The sequence below is a fragment of the Pomacea canaliculata genome, linkage group LG8 (genome assembly GCF_003073045.1).
Source record: "Pomacea canaliculata isolate SZHN2017 linkage group LG8, ASM307304v1, whole genome shotgun sequence".
NCBI lineage: Eukaryota > Metazoa > Mollusca > Gastropoda > Architaenioglossa > Ampullariidae > Pomacea > Pomacea canaliculata.
Window position 1 is genome coordinate 28,767,338 of NC_037597.1, and position 20,160 is coordinate 28,787,497.

The following is a 20,160-nucleotide window of genomic DNA, read 5'->3' on the forward strand; positions in this document are numbered from 1 at the left end:
CAGCGCTCATCTTCGGCACGCTGTTTTTTCTTTGCATGTGGCATCTGTTTACAGGGCTGGCTGTTTGCTGTGATATAGCTTTAGTTGCTGGCTCCCCCACCCCTCTTACTTTATCTCCGCATCCAACTTTAATCCATATGTCTCAGCTGTTTCCGTACCTCTTTCTTGACCTTGATTCATATTAACCATCGCCTCATCGCCTCATTGCCTCATTGCCTCATTGCCTCATTTATCTGCCTTGATCCACACTCCAGTTACCCCAGATGTTGTCTGGCAGATGTGTCTTCCCTACTGTCCAGACATTATCATCTGGCAGTGGGCTGTGGTGCTATGCTGTCTTGCAACACTTAAATAAATGCAGTTTTCATAGTGAACAACATCGTTGTCCTTGGAAGGCCTTCCTTTGCACAGCTGCACAGACTTTTGTCATGTCTGGTATGTTTTTTCATGATCCCCCAGTCACAACAGGTTCCACATTCCATTATTTGTGTGTGTGCATATGTGTGTGTGTGTGCTGACATGACCAAATACACATAAATATTATTAAATTAATTCATCTTATGAATTGAATCTCTGTGAGATTCCCAGCAGCAGATTTTTGCCCAAAAAAGTTGTATTTATGGTCATGAAATTACCTTCAGTTACGCTACTGAATATTGCATAATTTCTTTTTAATGTGTTGTCATACATGTTTATCAAATCCTACCCTGTGATGAGATTCCAAATATATGATATCTTCAATGAATTTACTTGTATATGGAATAAATGATATTGTGATATCAAAATCTCTTTTGGTGTGACTGCAAGAGCGGTGGTGATGTATTTGTTCACAAATTTTCTGAAAGCATTAGCTTGCCTGGTCTTCATGCACACTTGTGTGTGTTGTGTTAAAAATCCTGATTCTTAGGCTCACATTTTCCTTGTCTTGATGTTTGATGCTTGTGCAACCAGCAGTGTTTGGCTGTTTGGTGACTGCATGACATGGTTTGATGTTTATATTAGGCTTTCCTTGATGCTGCCTAAAATGCCTGAATTTAAATGTCTGCTATGCCGCGGCCACTTTTAATGCCTTTTAATGTTTTCAGTGTATCATCGTCACAAACTGCATACATCACATTTTCTATATCATCATCGTCGTCATAGTCAACTGGAGGAACACTGTGGTGACCTAGCGCTGATGTTTCTATCCTAGCGCTGCCAGCTCTTGTCCTGGATGTACTAGCCTTACTGTCTCCCTTGCACCATACATAAAGGTTCCCACATCTCCCATGTTGTCATGAAAATGCCCGCATATTCGTAGAGAACTCGTTTCCCCTGAGCTCCTCAATCTTTCCTAAATCTGGGCCAGACGTAAAGCCTCCCTTACATTCGTAAAGCTTTCTTTGCATTCACAAAGAGTGGAGTGGATGGGAGCAGCGATTGCGGAGGATGAGCGCAGTTCACGTGGCGACAGACGACAGACGACAGGTGTGCGGTCTCGCGGCGCTGGCCACGTGCAACACTAGAGGCGGGTACTTCCAACAGACCCCACCCCACCAGCCTCCTCGATAGACGATTCTGCTATAAACAAACTATGATACACTTCTTGATACATAACAACACTGACACGGCCGGCTTTTGACATCTTGGAGGTCATGAGTCGAATATTTGTGGATGTACAGTACTTTTAATCGGCTCATGTTTCTCACGGATTTTTTTTTTCGGTGGGGGGCCGGGGGTCGTGAGGGTTCAGCTTGTGTGTAGGATGAGACAGGAGTGACGAAACAGACGAAACAAGAAATATCGAAGCATGTGTGTGGTGTTGCCGCTCATGTTCTATACAAAACACCTGACACCCTGTAACCCTTGCCACCCCTCATACCCTCTTCGTTGCTGGCATGGCGTAAAACATCACAAGCACTAACCCTTCCCATTTCCCGACAAACCCGTGACCTGTCTATGAAATGAAAACCATCAGCAGCAAGCGGCAGTAGTGGCAACCACAGGACCTCGAAGTTTTCTCCTGACCCGAGATTTCTGTCTCTTTGGACGGTACTGCGGTGTTGGGAGACTTGTTTTCCTTGGTATGAAGGTCTTGTGAGAGAAACGTCACTGGGTGGCCTATACGGGTGTCGCTATGTGTCCTTGCCTCCAATGGAAGTCGATGATCACTCGCCAGCCCCAGCCCCTGAGGTGGGAGGGTGGGGTGGTGCATGGATGGAGGAATGATTCCATGAGCCCAGCGACTGTGGTGACACAGGAGACAATCATACTCTCAGGCTAGGACAGTGACAGCGACAGAGATGACACAGGAGACGGTACATGTTACGTACAGAATGTCTGTGGAACACGTACACAATATTTACTGTTCATATCTGTTAGTCCATGGAGGGCGACAGACTTCAGGTGTTGGATGTTTTCTACTCCGCTCTCCATGACGTGGTGTGACCTTGAGTTTAAAATAAACTCCACGTCATTCCTATTTATAGCGAGAAACTCCGTGTTCCACCTCTTCCCTTTCTAACAACAACGGCTAGTCAAGCATTTCAGGCCACAGGCGTCTGTACTCTCTATGCCAGTGGTTCTTAACCTGGGTTCGATCGAACCCTAGGGGTTCGGTGAGTCGGTCTCAGGGGTTCGGCGGAGCCTCCGCCACGAAGGTCAAGACACACCTGAAATTCGTGATGACACTAGAGAAGGGTTCGGTGAACGTGCAGATGAAACTTGTGGGTTCGCTACCTCAAACAAGGTTAAGAACCACTGCTCTAGACACGAGTGGTCTAGCCACAGACTATACTCTCTAGACACAAGTGGAGTGGTCTAGCCACAGACTATACTCTCTAGACACTGGAGTGGTCTAGCCACAGACTATACTCTCTAGACACAAGTGGAGTGGTCTGGCCACAGACTATACTCTCTAGACACGTGGAGTGGTCTAGCCACAGACTATACTCTCTAGACACAAGTGGAGTGGTCTATCCACAGACTATACTCTCTAGACACAAGTGGAGTGGTCTATCCACAGACTATACTCTCTAGACACAAGTGGAGTGGTCTAGCCACAGACTATACTCTCTAGACACAAGTGGAGTGGTCTGGCCACAGACTATACTCTCTAGACACAAGTGGAGTGGTCTAGCCACAGACTATACTCTCTAGACACAAGTGGAGTGGTCTAGCCACAGACTATACTCTCTAGACACAAGTGGAGTGGTCTGGCCACAGACTATACTCTCTAGACACGTGGAGTGGTCTAGCCACAGACTATACTCTCTAGACACAAGTGGAGTGGTCTAGCCACAGACTATACTCTCTAGACACAAGTGGAGTGGTCTAGCCACAGACTATACTCTCTAGACACAAGTGGAGTGGTCTATCCACAGACTATACTCTCTAGACACAAGTGGAGTGGTCTGGCCACCAACACACCAAATATTTTAACAAGTTTTTTCCTTGTTGATATAAGGCATATTTTTAGTCTTTGTGATACTCCAATCACTCCTCTGCTTGTCCGTCCATCAGTGTTGAAGTACTTCAGCACACAGGCAAGTTACATTTGAAAATTTTTCAAACAAGAAATATTTATTTAAAATTTGATCCAACAAAAATACATCGCTTGCATTACAAATGATGGAGACATAAATGATAAACATTGACAACACTATAAAGCATTACAGGATTTCCACAGCAGAAGCTTTTCATGTACACAATAATTAGTTTTAAGACTATGGCCTACTGAAAATGCATTCAATCAAAATGAGTTTTTGTCACATGGGCATTAATATTTTCAGGCCACCATCAGATCCTATGAACTATGAAAAGGATTTGTCCTGGAAATCAGTCTTGGGTAGCATCAATGTGCGAATTTGTTCTCATCATTTCCATGGAGACTTCCCATCATCTCGTCATGGCACACTTTTCTATCAATGAATAACAGATGATAGTTCCTCTAATTCTCACAGGGAGGTGTATGACTGGGGTTTTGAGAGAGGCTGCTATGCTAGTATGTTCTGCTACAACAATTATTTATTGCCAAGATATTTTGTAGATAATATCTGTAGAACTATTTGAGAGAGCAGGTCATGAATACACACACATACACTGCTGATCAAAAAATTGCAACAGCATTGTATTTTTATGGAGCACAAGCAAAGCACTTTCTTTGGAAAAAGATGGTTTTACCACAGGAAGCTACCATTCGAAGGTAAGTGATCCTTACTTATGTGCCTGTCACTAGGGAAGAGATTGTTTATGAGGACACTGTACCAATGTACCATGAAAAAAGAATGCATTGGATAAACATATGAGGAATGAAACAAGAGAAATATTAAATGGATTAGTTTCTGATTGATGTAATGAATTAAAGAACTTAAAAGCACCTATGCCAACATGAAACATTTTAAACATTTTAAACATTTTGTTCACCTACCTATAATTGCTGCCAAAATTTCTGTTTAAAAAATAATTACTTAAACAATATTGAATTAAGAAAAAATATCAATTGTTCCCTTTTCATTCGATAATTATTTTTCAATATTCAGATGACTCAGCAGTATCTAACCAGGTTTTAAAAATGCTTAATAGGCTCAGAAGGCTCATTTTTTCTTACCATTGATGGCATGGAAATTAAAAGACACCTGGACTGGAATGCCAAGAGCATTGGGTTTGTTAATCTTGAAGCAGGATCCCTAGATAAGCAATTACCTGTTACAGACATTCCTGTGGTTATGATAATAAGTCTTACAGGGCATTTGAAGGTGCCGCTAGCTTATTTGTAGTTTTTTACTTTTTAGTTCATGGTATACAAGGGTCGTTCAAAAAGTTCTAAGCCTCACCAAGAAGGAGTTGCAGAAACAAGACAGCTTTTCACAATTTTTCTAAATAGTCCATCCTGACATCAATGTACTTGGTCCAACGACGCTCAGCCTTTTTCAGTTTTCTTGGGCCCCATCTAGCAGGCAGCTTGCTCATCTCCAAGATCTCGGTTAAAACAGTGTGGGCTGAACCAGAACTAATGCCTTTGGACTTAGCTATCTGCTGGACAGTAATATGTCCGTCATTCAAAACCAGACGGTGATTGACATCAACTTGATCATCAGTGGTTGAGGTTTTTGGTTGACCTGACCGAGGGTCATCTTCTGTGCTGACCCTGTCCCGCTTGAATTCAGCAGCCCACGTGTTCACAGTTACATAGGAAGGGAAGTCCTCAGCAGGTGTCTGTACCATGTCCTCATGGATTTCCTTTTCTCTTACAGATACTTTATGACTGCTCAGACCTGTTTTGTACATTTTTAGATTTGTCTCACTACCCTTCACCTGTGTATGGGCCTCACCCACACACAAATTAAAACAGAAATCTGTATTAGGTTTTCTAGTTTATAAGAAGTGGTAGTGTGTTACCACAACAAAATGTTTTGCTATGCCTCTTCTTTCTGGGTGAGGATTAGAACTTTTATCAATATCAGCCTTGCTGGAGAAGGCATACGACACTAATTAACAAAGACTGTTTTATTTTAAAACTATAGGGCTGTTGTTTATTGCGCTTATTGTTGGGGAAATAGGGTGTCAATATTAAAGTTTTAGCAAAAGGACCTTCTGTGTGAACAAAACAGTCATAATGTATAATCAGTTTTCCCAGTGGTGTGAATGAAAAAGAAGATAAGGCTGAAGATAACAATACAAAGTTTGGTCATAAAGCTATGCCAGGTTGTTTTCTGTAAAGCCTGCCACTTCATAAAAAGTCGTATATTCAAGTTATTTCAACATTGTTTACAAAGGTATGAGTAAGTTAATCAAATCATACTTTGTTTTGTGTAAATATTTGAAGCTGGCAGCTGTAGCTAGTTTGGAACTTGACATATCATAGGATTGCATGGTTTGATTGTTATATTTTGTAAGAAGATTAAAATGCATTATCAGTTATACTTTCAACACAAAATATTGGTTATTTTAAGGTTTTACATTTATCTAAAACAATTTCTGAATAAATAATGATAAAAAAAGTCGAATGAGGTATCAAGTCTCTACATGTGCTAGCTGCACGTACTTTGTATCCCAACCCAGCCACATTCACAGCTCAGTATGTCACCTGTGCTTGTCACAGACAATCATGACCATGTTCGTGTTGCAGCAGACACTCAAGTTTCCATGACTACATCATTAGAACTTTAAACAATGTAATACATGAATAGAACCTTCTATACTATGATACAGCTTCGCAGTGGATTTGTGACTTGCAGTGCAGTGGTTACATTAGTGAGACACGTGGACCGGAGGTCAGAAGCCATTTGCCGGGTGCTGGCTGTGGGGTTGTTGTGTGAAAGTGTGGTGTGAAGTCGGTGGTGTAGGCATTGTGGTGACAAAGACATGACAATACATCACTCGTCACAACAGGACCGGGACAACATAGGATGGACGACTACTTGACTCCGTGAGGCACGTGCTACATCTGGACATAGCTCTCCTCGCGCACTACGCCGCCTCCCCAGGAGTTCACGTCACCACGTCACCACGTGATTTACCGACGTGCGCCATTATTTTCATAGAAACCAAACTACTACTTCCATAAACATGAGCAAACTAATGCATGGTTACCGGCCGACAAATAGTGGGTGTGATATATTGTACAGTAAGAAATCCACTCGGTTACCAAGGTACCGACCTTGTCCTCCGGAGAGAGCGGCGAGACATTCTGTATCACGACAGTCACCATGGTTACCATGTTGGTGACAAATGACAGCACACATTCTGCCCATCTATTGGCAGTTGTCTGCTGCCTTCGCCTCTAAATCGGGGGAAACAGCATGAGGGGCTGCTGTATCTTCTGCAAGTCGTCTACCCCTACCCTTAAATAAAAATGCACACGCACGCGCGCACATACACACTCGTTGGTGCACGTGGTATGCGCTGCTGTTGACGTTCTTGGTGCAGGTCAAGAAGGGTCATCCTCACGTTACTGACGTCATGAAGTGCGTGTACTCCCAGCGCGTCATCAGGTGAGGGTTCCCAGTGTCCACGTTGTCAGTGATGATGCTATCACGCCAGTCCGGTGACGGTGGCGTTGTGTATGACGTCACCGGGTGGTCGCTGATTCCTAGTCACCATCACGGGAACTCTTGCCCGTTGGCCGCCGTTTGGCGGGAGATGAGGAGGGAGAGGAGTCTTCGTTGTGCGAGGATAATCCCAAAGGCGCCTCCGTCTCCAACATGGCGCCGATGGTGTGCAGGTCGGCGCTGTCCACCAAGTCCAGGGGGCGCTCACCCTCGCACGACATGATTTCCTTGTTGGCACCTTTCGTCAACAAGTACCTGAGCACTCACGCACGCACGCACAATCGAGAACACACGTGCATATGAGCAATAATAAACAACAGGCTGCCGTATTACAGGCACCTTGTGAACCAGGCTGAAGCTAAGACTACTTTAACCCACGACTGCCCGATAAAGAGGACGACTTAATGACATGATGATATCAGTGATGACATACGTCAAGCCGGGCCACACCCCCAATAGCAGCTTTATACTGTCCTACCTGTCTGAATCAAGCCCTCAGCAAGCTACAGCCTTCAAGCAAGGTCTTAGTTTGCTCTGAGACAAACAGATGCTAAACAATTCTTAGTGGCATAGCTCAGTGTCAGAGACCTGTTAGTGCTGCACTATGTGTGGGCACCATTAGCACGGGGCGCCAGGGCGAGATATTGATAGTTTCTTCTCTCTGACCTTACAGTTAATTTTATAATTAATTATAATTCATGCTGAAATAGAACACATTCTGTAGCTATACAATTGAATTGTATGTGTAAAATCAACCAGATAGAAACTTTAAAGAATAATACAAATAAAACACTTTAGTTTCGCAGATTTTTCCTAGCCATAAAATGAACTGTATAGCTATAGATTGCATCCTGTAATTAATGTATTGTATAGCTATAGACTGAATCCTGGAAGTAATTTATTGTACAGCTATACAATGAATCCTGTAATTAATTTGCATAGCTATAGAACGCATCCTATAATTAATAAGTTTAGATAAGGAATGCATCCTGTTATTATTGCATTGTATAGCTATAGAATGAATCCTGTAATTAATTTGTACAGTTAAAGAATGCATCATGTAATTAATTTTCATAGCTAAATAATGCGTCCTGTTATTATTGCATTGTACAGCTAAAGAATTCATCCTGTTTTAAATGTATTGTATAGCTAAAGAATGCCTCCTGTAATTAATGTGTTTAGCTAAAGAATTCATCCTGTTTTAAATGTATTGTATAGCTAAAGAATGCCTCCTGTAATTAATGTGTTTAGCTAAAGAATTCATCCTGTTTTAAATGTATTGTATAGCTAAAGAATGCCTCCTGTAATTAATGTGTTTAGCTAAAGAATTCATCCTGTTTTAAATATATTGTATAGCTAAAGAATGCCTCCTGTAATTAATGTGTTTAGCTAAAGAATTCATCCTGTTTTAAATGTATTGTATAGCTAAAGAATGCCTGCTGTTATTAATTTGTATAGCTATAGAATGCATCCTGTAATTAATGTATTGCATAGCTAAAGAATGAATACTGTAACTAATGAATCGTAGAGAGACAGAGTAATATACGTCATTCCTTCCCTGCCTCGTGACTTCACACTACGTCATCGCCCTCTTGTCATCACACTACGTCATCCTCATGGTCTTCACGCTAGGTCATCCCACCACTGTCCACACACTACGTCCTACATTTCCCTCCTTGTCTACGTTTCTCTCACCTGACGATGTCGGTGTGCCCCTCAGCGCAGGCGGCATGGAGGGGTGTCCAGGTGTCGGCGTCCCGCTCGTTGACGTTGGCTCCGTGCTCCACCAGCAGCTTGACAGCTGCCAGATTGCCATCCAGCACTGCCTGGTGTAGCGGTGTCAGGCCTGACACAGACAGACACGTGACAGACAATCAGGCACACAGACACACAGGTGACAGTTAGAGGCAAGCAGTGGAAGCAATGTAGGCAGAATGTAAGTTGATGGAGAGTGTCGGTGGCGTACCGGCATCGTTGAGGGCGTTGATGTCAATTTTGAGCGATGCCCGGCGGAGCATGACCTTGCAAGCATCCAAATCGTTCTCCCGGATGTTGTCGAGGAAGACCAGATCATCTGGGAAACGAACCTTTGGACGGGAGCGCTGCTGTTTGGCCAGAATACTGGCCCTGCGAGACATGCTGTACCACGTGACCTCACTCCTCCTCCCCCTGATGGCACGACGCCCGCACACCAGAGTCGGGGACCAGTCACCGGAAGCGCGTCTTTCGATGATCTGCTAGACACAACCAACAACAAGCAGAAGGTGAAGGTGGGCTGAAGAGGCGGAAGAGTTGGTCACTCACTGCCAGTAACTTATGTACCTGACGTCATGAGAAGAAAAATTAGAGTTCTTGCTTTAATTGATATTTTATTGATATATTTCAGTTTATTTCCTTCACAATTGCACATCTTTGTTCACTGACGTCACAGACCAGTCCGTGTCACAGGGAAACGTGAAGTTAGGTGTTTGAAATAAGAATGGGAGGACAGGCGCGTGCTCTCCAGCTCTGGGTGACCTGTGAACGAAGTGAGCGCGGGAACGGACAGGTCTGTTGACTGACGAGCGTTTATGACACGTGTATTATCATGATGACCACTGCTGCTTGTGATGACAGTGTGAGGGCGTACACTCTCCTTTGTGTCTTTTACGACTTTATTATCAAAGATTTCTAACTGTGCGACAGTTAACTGCACGCTGGAGCGAGATGCCTAGTGACAGTTGTGTCCTTCATGCATCACAAAACTGCGAACACTCGCCACGACACAACTGCTGCATGAAGCCCACGTGCATGAGCCCGAGTGACGTAGACTTGAGAGCCTTGGAACGTGGCTGGACGTGTTCACCCTGCCTCTGATTCGACAACCTTGTGTTTGTTACCCGTCCTGGCTGTCCCTAGGTCACGTGTTGGGCCATTTGCTTTCCATCAGGCGATATCACCTGCGCTCAGCCTCGACTTCACCGTTACATCCGGGGTGTGGAGAGGATCCTGTCAACCCAAGTGTCAGATCCACCCGTCATTCGCCAGTCCGTGTTCTTGTTACCTTGTGTCCTGCTGTCAGCAAAAACTTGTACATCACGATGGTGGTACGTCACGACATCACGATGGTGGTACGTCACGACATCACGATGGTGGTACGTCACGACATCACGATGGTGGTACGTCACGACATCACGATGGTGGTACGTCACGACATCACGATGGTCGTACGTCACGACGTCTGTCGGCTGGAAGGGAGGGGGTGACGACTAGCCTCATAGACTGCATGGAGTGTGCGCACTGTGTGGCAGGTGTGGGGTCCGTGTGTGTTCACGTGCACACCGAGCACCGTCAGCATGGCGTGTTCTTTGTCTCACAAACTGTTTCCGTCAGGTGAGGGGCGCCACTAGGGCGATGCTCTACTTTTCTCTCTACAGCTGTACAAGGCCCTTGACACTTGTATAGAATTCGTTCTATAGCTAAACATTACATTCTATATCTATGTAGAATATTTTATAAGTACAGAATTCATTCTATAGCTATATATTTCATTCTATATTTCTATAATATATTCTGTAAGTACAGAATTTGTTCTATAGCTAAACATTACATTCTATATTTCTATAATATATTCTGTAAGTACAGAATTTGTTCTATAGCTAAACATTACATTCTATATTTCTATAATATATTCTGTAAGTACAGAAATCATTCTATAGCTAAACATTACATTCTATATCTATGTAGAATATTCCGTAAGTACAGAATTCATTCTATAGCTATATATTTCATTCTATATTTCTATAATATATTCTGTAAGTACAGAATTCATTCTATAGCTCTACATTACATTCTATATCTATGTAGAATATTCATTCTATAGCTAGAGAGGGAAAACCTCGGTATTTATGTCATACTCAGCAGGTGCTGTCCAGCTCATTGTATATATACAGTTCCATCCAGTAGCTAATGCTTAAGTAGCAGGGTGGCAGGCTAGAGACAGAAGTCGCGGCTTGTAGTCCGACATTCACGGTAATCACGTGATCTAGCCCAGTGGTTCTCAAAGTGTGGTCCACTAGTGGTCCGTGTGTATAGGTCAGGTGGTCCGCGGCTGACAGTCGTCATATGTCAGCAAAGTGATGTTTAAAGTGATGTATTCCTGGCATTAACATTTTAATTACAAACAACGAGGTAGGTAGTTTTATGTCAACTTATTACTATACTACTGTCACAGAGGTACGTTTAGTTTTTAATTGTAATCAAACTAATGCGGCAATTTAAATTTGAAATTCATAGTACAGACTGATTTTTAGGCCTTGGTGGTCCGCCATATTTTTAACTTAAGTAAAGTGGTCCGCGGTCCGAAATACTTTGAGAACCACTGACGTAGTGCACAGTCCAAAAGGCAATGACGTGGCTGTTGTTAAAGAGTGCGCACGTGTGTTTGTTTGATGGAGTGATACCTGTCTGTGACACCTGTTTGTGACAGTCTATTTCCCTGCCTCAGTAGTTTGACTTAGTTACTCACAGACTTGTGCACCGTCAACTTACTGCGCAGCTTGAGTGATGACTTGTTGTCTGACGTAGCACACGTGGGGTGAGGTGTCTACAGGAGGACGTAGTCCAGGCCCCAGGAAGTGCTCCACCTGGAGACGATGACGCTGGGACCCAGCGCTCAGACACCGGTGTTGCAGGTGACTGGTACAGAAAGGCCTTACTTGTCACTACATCATTGTGTGTCCTTACACCTTGATATAGGTACGTGCGTGTGTGTCTGTGTCTGCGTACCTTGATATAGGTACGTGCGTGTGTGTCTGTGTCCTTACACCTTGATATAGGAACACGTGTAGGCTCTCCGTGTGTGTGTGTGTGAGTAAAAGAGGGAGGCTATCTCAAGACCCTGTAGCTGTAGGGAAGGACTGAATGCTCTAGTGTCACATTTACTACCTCTTAACCTTCCCTCTCTCCTGTCCATGCCCCAATGAAAATGACGATGTTGATGGTATCCAAGAAACAGAAAAGTGTTGGGAGAAATCACAGGCTTTTACAACATCTTGAAACTCTTGACCTGTCTACACCCATGCTGACCCCTTCATGTCTATCCTACCTGTGTCCGTGTTCCTCCCTATCTTCTACCTTCTACCTTCTACACTGAGCTGTCTCTACAGCCATCTTCTTCATTTGGTGTCTTGTACAACTAGTGCGCTTCCTGCTCACATCAGTTGTCTATGTATCTAGATATCATACCTAGCTCCTGTATAGTTAATGGACCATCTGTGTCCACGTCCCCTGTTTGCTGCTATGCATGCTGTTGCTTGTGTCATTGTGTTCTTACCTGTAAGTAAATTGTGGGCTGTGAGCTCAGGACACTTACCTCCCTCCACATGGCGACATACGCTTCATCATTTTACTATTATATTATTATTATAAAAATAGCGATTTTTTCATGGCTAATGTGAGTCCCTAAAAATGTTGACCACTGACAAAAGTAACATCATGTGACTAGTGTCACTGTCAACAGTCACACTGATTAGAGGTTACCGACAACACAATTCTGACATTCCTGAAGTATCCCCACCTGAGTTGACGCACAGCACGAAATAATAATATTCAAACAGCACACACAAGTCAAATACCAGTCAGATGAAGGAACTGACTCGTGTAATGTAGGTCCCTGAAGGGCTGCGTTGGTGAGCGATGATTGTCAGGTGTTGGCGACATGTTAGTCATTGTCACAATAATCCAGGGTCCCACTCACACCACCTGGCTGACGCCACTAACACATAAAAGTTCAGGTCACTAAACTCAATAAACCCGGTTGACCGACCTGAGCAGGACATGTCGCAGCGAGTGCTTGTGGAAGACAAAACAAAGACATGGACAAAGGAACATCAGCGCCACGGGTGGCCAGAGAAACCGTGAGTTGATCTCGCAGCCTCACCTGTCAGTGACGTCGGTCACAGTCTACCTGTGATGCCAGACTTGAGAATGTCACGTGCATGCGACAAACCAGCCACGTAGTGTAAGACTTTCAGTTCTAGAACACACACACACACACACACACACGTGCAAACACGCGCGCCAAGAGAAACCAATGTTAGGATAAAGGAGAAGAAAGGATTGAGAAAAGTGCGGAGGTGCCTTCTATCGTCTGCTAGGCCTTGACCTCTGGACACACCCCACTGCGTGCGCACATCATCTTAGCCTGCACCCTCCCCCATCACACGCCTTCATCTTTCGCTTGCAAGCAGTCTCTAGCATTTCTCACGCTGCTCCTGCCTCGGGGCGAGGGCTCTGTGTGAAACCATCCACCCCCCTGCATGGGAGGTAGGCTAGACTAGAGGCTAGACTAGAGACGAGACTACAGACTAGAGACGAAACGAGACTAGAGACGAGACTAGAGACGAGACTAGAGACGAGACTAGAGACGAGACTAGAGACGAGACTACGAGACTAGAGACGAGACTAGAGACGAGACTACAGACTAGAGACGAGACTAGAGACGAGACTAGACTAGAGGCTAGACTAGAGACGAGACTAGACTAGAGACGAGACTACAGACTAGAGACGAGACTAGAGACGAGACTAGACTAGAGGCTAGACTAGAGACGAGACTAGACTAGAGACGAGACTACAGACTAGAGACGAAACGAGACTAGAGACGAGACTAGAGACGAGACGAGACTAGAGACGAGACTACAGACTAGAGACGAAACGAGACTAGAGACGAGACTACAGACTAGAGACGAGACTAGAGACGAGACTAGACTAGAGGCTAGACTAGAGACGAGACTAGACTAGAGACGAGACTACAGACTAGAGACTAGAGACGAGACTAGACTAGAGAGACGAGACTAGACTAGAGACGAGACTACAGACTAGAGACGAAACGAGACTAGAGACGAGACTAGACTAGAGACGAGACTAGAGACGAGACTAGAGACGAACGAGACTAGAGACGAGACTACAGACTAGAGACGAGACTAGACTAGAGACGAGACTAGACGAGACTAGACTAGAGCTAGACTAGAGACGAGACTAGACTAGAGACGAGACTACAGACTAGAACGAGACCTAGAGACGAGACTAGACGAGACTAAAGACTAGACTAGAAACGAGACTAGAGACGAGACTACAGACTAGAGACGAGACTAGAGACGAGACTAGACTAGAGGCTAGACTAGAGACGAGACTAGACTAGAGACGAGACTACAGACTAGAGACGAGACTAGAGACGAGACTAGACTAGAGGCTAGACTAGAGACGAGACTAGACTAGAGACGAGACTACAGACTAGAAACGAGACTAGAGACGAGACTAGACGAGACTAAAGACTAGACTAGAAACGAGACTAGAGACGAGACTAGACTAGAAACGAGATTAGAGACGAGACTAGGCTGTGAGATGGACGCAAGGGGTCAACAGCTGACCCTACTGTCCAGTCGTTGGTAGGTCAAGCGATTCATGCGATAGCAACCACTGCCGCTGGTGGTGTGCACGTACCCTGTGGCAATGCAGATGCACGCAAATACACATCATACGTGCATAGGATACACGGCACCCACATATCATACATAGGATACACAGCACCTATACATCATACATAGGATACACGGCACCCACACATCATACATAGGATACACAGCACCTATACATCATACATAGGATACACGGCACATACACATCATACATAGGATACACGGCACCCACACATCATACATAGGATACACGTACGGTACCTACACATCATACATAGGATACACGGCACCTACATATCATACATAGGATACACGGCACCCACACATCATACATAGGATATACAGTACCTATACATCATACATAGGATACACAGTACCTATACATAATACATAGGATACACAGCACCTACACATCATACATAGGATACACGGTACCCACACATCATACATAGGATACACGGCACCCACACATCATACATAGGATATACAGTACCTACATATCATACATAGGATACACGGCACCCACACATCATACATAGGATAAGCAGTACAGATGGATGTAGGAAGCACACGGCATGTGTAGAACTCATGATGTGTACTTGGCTCATGAAACGCATGCTACACACAACGAACAAATGTCAGTTTATCCTGTACACAAATGTCAGTCACTTTATCCTGTACACAAAGGTTAGTTTATCCTGTACACAAATGTCAGTCAGATTATCCTGTACACAAATGTCAGTCACTTTATCCTGTACGCACATGTCAGTCACTTTATCCTGCACATAAATGTTAGGTTATCCTGTACACAAAGGTCAGTTTATCCTGTACACAAAGGTTAGTTTATCCTGTACACAAATGTCAGCCACTTTATCCTGTACACAAAGGTTAGGTTATCCTGTGTTGGTCAGTGTATCGTATATACACTAGTTTTATGTTGTACAAAATGCGGATCTGCCCCATGACATGACAACACTGTGCTCTACATGTTGTGGCACTGACGCTAATGATGTGTTGATGACATCGCCTGTCGCTCTTATCCTGCTACACCAAAACAAGTGGGCGTGTACACGCATGCGCACTGGGTAAACCCCATTACCCTGTGCCTGTGACCATGGACGTGTAATACAAGTTCGTGCTGTGACAGCGGCCCCTACAACACCCCGATAACACCCCGATAACACCTCGATAACACGATAACATCATTCTGCTGACGACTGTGTGCACCGAGACACGGGGCTGAGCAGACCTGCTCACTGAGTACAGCGTACCAGCTCCAGTGCAGGTGCACCAGACAGGGACAAACAAGGAATCGTGGGACGGACTGACTGACTGACTGACGGACTGACTGACGGACTGACTGATGGACTAACTGACGTACGTACTCACGGTGCTCTGCCGACACACGAGGTAGTGCTGCTGCAGGCGTCTGGCGACACGTTGTGTTATGTCATCAATACGCTAGACCCGGGGGGTAGGAGGGTGGGCGGGGAGCAGCGTTATCTCCAGCCTCGTACACGCGCAGTTACTTGATGAGGTGGATGTGACGAGGCCGCCACCCGCTACAAGCGCAGTCGTTGTCTACTGCAGCCTCCCACACACACACATACACACAACGCAGCGCTGCCTACCACTGACGTGGGCTGACTGCAGTAGACGTCTGGAGCTCAGCTCCACCAGACAAGGGTATCAGGGTATCAGGGTATCAGGGTAATCAGGGTATCAGGGTATCCCGCTCTCTCTTGCTCCCAGCTCGACCTGTAGCCGCCTGCAGCCAGCGGACACGGCGCTGTACTTGCGAGACCCAAGTCTGCGGCGACTTGCAGATAAGGGAAGCATCAACGCCGACACCGTTACCTGTAGGCGGGTACACTGCCACGTCCATCACGGACACCGCCACGTCCATCACGGACACTGCCACGTCCACCACAGACACTGCCACGTCCACCACACACACTGCCACAGTCACCACGGACACTGCCACGTCCATCACGGACACTGCCACGTCCACCACGGACACTGCCACGTCCATCACGGACACTGCCACGTCCACCACGGACACTGCCACAGTCACCACAGACACTGCCACGTCCACCACGGACACTGCCACGTCCATCACGGACACTGCCACGTCCACCACGGACACTGCCACGTCCACCACAGACACTGCCACAGTCACCACGGACACTGCCACAGTCACCACGGACACTGCCACAGTCACCACAGACACTGCCACGTCCACCACGGACACTGCCACAGTCACCACGGACACTGCCACACGGTGCGGGGCCACTAGAGGGAGGGAGGGGTACATCAGGAGGTGTTGGAGAAAAGGGGAGATTTGATGGGGGAGGGGACGAGGAGGTGTGTTCTGATTGAAGGAAAACATTCACAGCAGCAACACGTTCGTCTGCTGTTCACTGCTCACTAGGGGGCGCATCGTGTTGCTGTTTTCACGCGCTGAGGCACTGTAAGGGATGTGCAAGCGAAACTGCCATCTCACCCTGCACTTTATACTCTCAAGACAGGATACTATTTCCCACAGAAATAGGAATGTATAATCTACTTCCGTTCTCGAGATCAAACACAGAGACAAACGTCGCTAATATTTCTCGTGTGTGTGTGCGCGCGCGCACGAGCTTTGCCTTCTCTGGTCTTCCTTGCAGAAGAGTGTCTGGAAGTGGCAGGGCGCGTAGGGTCTGTCCTGACTACTTGCATCTTGTAGTCAGGCTGACAAGGGCTGCCGAGAGACGAATGCCTGAATATGCCCCCTACTTCAGGCTAATGTAGGAGATGGGGGGCGGGGTGGATGTAGTTTGCCGAGCCAGCAACGCAGGTTAGGTCCCGGCAAAGATGCCAACCGTGGTGTTGTAGTACCCAAGTAGCTCCTGTAACATCTCATTTGCATGTTTAGCTTATTCCTTGTTACTCCTAGAGAGTCCGCCATAGGTTCCCACGTCCTTTGCCTCGCTCTCTACTGTTCTTTTCCAAGTCGGTCCCCCAACTCTCCTCTTCCCCTGAGGGTTCCGGTCAAGTCCCTGCCTGGCAATGGTGTCAGCTGGTTTGTGCAGGGTGTGTCCTACCCAGCCCCATTTGTGCTTTGTGATGCCTTAACTAGTGGCATTCTGGTTGGTTCTTTTCCTCAGGCTGGTGTAGGTTTTTTTCAGGCCATCTTATTCCCAGTAACGTGTAGCATTGGCGTGACCTGTCACATGTAGCATTGGCGTGACCTGTTACTGTCGGCATGGATTTCAATACAGATGCCCATGTAGTACGAAGAAGGGTAAGGGTAGAGCAATAGAAGTAGAGAGAAATGTTTCTGCCACTCTTTACTTATTTTTGTTAATCCTTAATTTCACAGTAACACCCAACCTCGTTCGTATTTCTCCTCCTTAATTCTACTAACAGTTCATAGTTTGCACCCTCATTTGCAATACTAATTAGTTTTTGCAAAGATAGGCACTGTCATGTGCAACACTAATATTAGTCTCACTCTTATAGGCACCGACATTTGCAATACTAATTAGTTCTTACTATGATAGACACGCTGTTCGCTAAGCATGTTTACATAGTTTACAAATTGCAATTATCAGTACTAAGATATCAGTAGCACACACATCCAATGACTTGTAACGGATCAACTGGCACATTTGGGGTTTTGTACAACCACCTATGCTGAGTTCAAAAATGTAAAGAAATCTGCAATGAGCAGAAAACTTCCCTTTTTCTGCCCCAAAATTCAAAAAATCATGTGTTTTTTTTCAAACTAAATGTTTCCTTTTTGTCCAAAGTTCTGTATTTAACAACCGCAAGAAAAGATCAGTTTGTGATAACATCTGCAGTGTCAGACAATAACTAGAAGCACTACAGGTAGCGGGGTTCATTTCTAGTCACGCGGTCAACGACAATCTTGCTTCCTGCGACATGTCGGCATAAAGTCTCTTGACGATGACAGCTCCAATGTCACCATCCCTTGCATCCATCCCATAGACTGATTGTGCTGCCTCACTCCCTCGTCCTGACACAAGACTTGGACTCCCTGAGAGTGGCAAGGTATCTGACTGATGAAGGGCTGAGTGACAAGCTGCTGGACTTCTTCATGTGGAAGGTGCTTTGTGAGAGGTGCTTCTAGTGTGCGACCTCCATTGATAGCAGTCTTGCAACGTTTAAACATTCTCCTTCAGCTTGGGAGGTCGACATTCTCTAACTTGCTGTTGAGACCCACCAGCTTGCTTGGTGATAAGCTCCACTGGCTGCCTTCCTATAGGCTTCATCGCCATCTGGAAGTATCCACTGAAGAACATTTTTCTGATGGCCCAGGATGCGCTCCGTGTCACTATGGGTCGTGTTATGTTCCTGCAGGCCGATGATAACAAACTCTGTCATTACTAAACGCTGCTGAGGTTGATTTCTGGAAGAGGATCATTGTCGGCAATGAGTGGAAATCGTTCTGCAGAAAGTGGCGACGATGCTGTCAGTCAATGTAGTTGCAACTGGTCCTTTCCACGGTGTGGGTCCTTCAGCTGCACCAGTGAGCGTGTCGCACAGCTTCAGCTGCACCAGTGAGCGTGTCGCACAGCTGGCGGACTGGAAGCTCATTCAAGTGTAAAGAGAATTGAACCACTGCGGTGTCGTTTGGTCAAGAAACAGTTGTTTTATTATTGGTGTTATTTGTACATGGTGTAAGGTGTATGGTGTGGGTCTAAATTGTGTTCATGCTTCCATTTGTGTTTGGTGCAGCAGGACGTAGGCTCAGTCAACACTGGGGTTGTTATGTGTCAGCAATTCTCAACTTTGACACACAATGCCACAAGACAAGAGCACGACCTAAAGCCTAGCAACCACACGTTCAGGTTGAAATCACGTTGTGTAGCAGACAAGGAGGAAACGCACGTATAGCTACGGGCTTCTGACGTTCCTACGTCTGGCAGCTACAGTCGTGAGTGACAAGGTACAACCTACCTGAGCCGCTCTTTATTCTCGGCAAAAACGCAGCAGCAGCAAGAAGAAGTGACGTGGAGCTACTGGACCGTGTCCACCGATTGTGTCAGCGGTGTGTCTTGTGTCATCTTACAGTGTCTGAAGAACTGTCGTGGAGCCACTGGACCGCCATGACCGCTTGTGTCTCTGAGACTGTCGTCTGCCATTGTGTAGCGTCATAACACAACGTCATTCGCATCAACACTATGACGACATTGCTGCGTCAAAAGTCTCTCTTAAACACGTGTTTAAGGTCTCTCAAACTCAATAGTCCAATACCCAGAACTGACCTGTTCAAGACGAGCCTGATATATATTCTGGCACTGGTCTTTGGAACGACCCTCCCTCCGATCTCCACAGGACGGACTCCAGTATGTACAGGGTCAAAGTGGGACTCCTACATCACCTACAGCACCTACAGCACCTACCGCACCTACCACACCTACAGCACCTACAGCATCTACAGCACCTACCACACCTACAGCACCTACAGCACCTACATCATCTACATCACCTACAGCACCTACAGCATCTACAGCATCTACATAACCTACATCACCTACAGCACCTACAGCACCTACAGCACCTACAGCATCTACAGCACCTACATCACCTACAGCATCCACAGCATCCACAGCACCTACAGCACCTACAGCACCTACAGCATCTACAGCACCTACAGCACCTACAAC

General features: G+C 45.7%; 2 protein-coding genes across 7 annotated transcripts; both read right to left on the reverse strand.

Moving 5' to 3' along the window:
• Positions 1–3,540: 3,540 nt before the first annotated feature.
• On the reverse strand, positions 3,541–19,636 carry LOC112570770 (protein phosphatase 1 regulatory subunit 27-like). 6 transcript variants are annotated; one of them, XM_025249380.1, is made up of 5 exons: positions 19,451–19,636; positions 11,562–11,708; positions 8,998–9,265; positions 8,727–8,877; positions 3,541–7,286 (listed from the first exon to the last, which is right to left on the reverse strand). In XM_025249380.1, exons 3-5 carry the CDS (start codon positions 9,167–9,169, stop codon positions 7,073–7,075), a joined length of 537 nt encoding a protein of 178 aa, XP_025105165.1. In that variant the 5' UTR covers positions 9,170–9,265; positions 11,562–11,708; positions 19,451–19,636; the 3' UTR covers positions 3,541–7,072. The 6 variants fall into 6 exon arrangements, with proteins under 6 accessions (XP_025105165.1, XP_025105161.1, XP_025105167.1 ...); XM_025249376.1 differs by having other exon boundaries at positions 8,998–9,268; XM_025249382.1 differs by lacking the exon at positions 19,451–19,636 and adding an exon at positions 17,059–17,191 and having other exon boundaries at positions 8,998–9,268.
• On the reverse strand, positions 4,846–5,268 carry LOC112571137. Its single transcript, XM_025249951.1, has one exon. It carries the CDS (start codon positions 5,266–5,268, stop codon positions 4,846–4,848), a length of 423 nt encoding a protein of 140 aa, XP_025105736.1.
• Positions 19,637–20,160: the final 524 nt, after the last annotated feature.

Bases quoted from the DNA above. Each gene is read 5' to 3' on its own strand.
- LOC112570770 (XM_025249380.1), bottom strand. From the start codon at position 9,169: ATGTCTCGCAGGGCCAGTATTCTGGCCAAACAGCAGCGCTCCCGTCCA. The intron at 8,878-8,997 runs GTACGCCACCGA...TGTCTGTGTCAG, and splicing joins CAACGCCCTCAACGATGCCG to GCCTGACACCGCTACACCAG. The intron at 7,287-8,726 runs GTGAGAGAAACG...GTGAGTGCTCAG, and splicing joins GGGCACACCGACATCGTCAG to GTACTTGTTGACGAAAGGTG.
- LOC112571137 (XM_025249951.1), bottom strand. From the start codon at position 5,268: ATGTACAAAACAGGTCTGAGCAGTCATAAAGTATCTGTAAGAGAAAAG.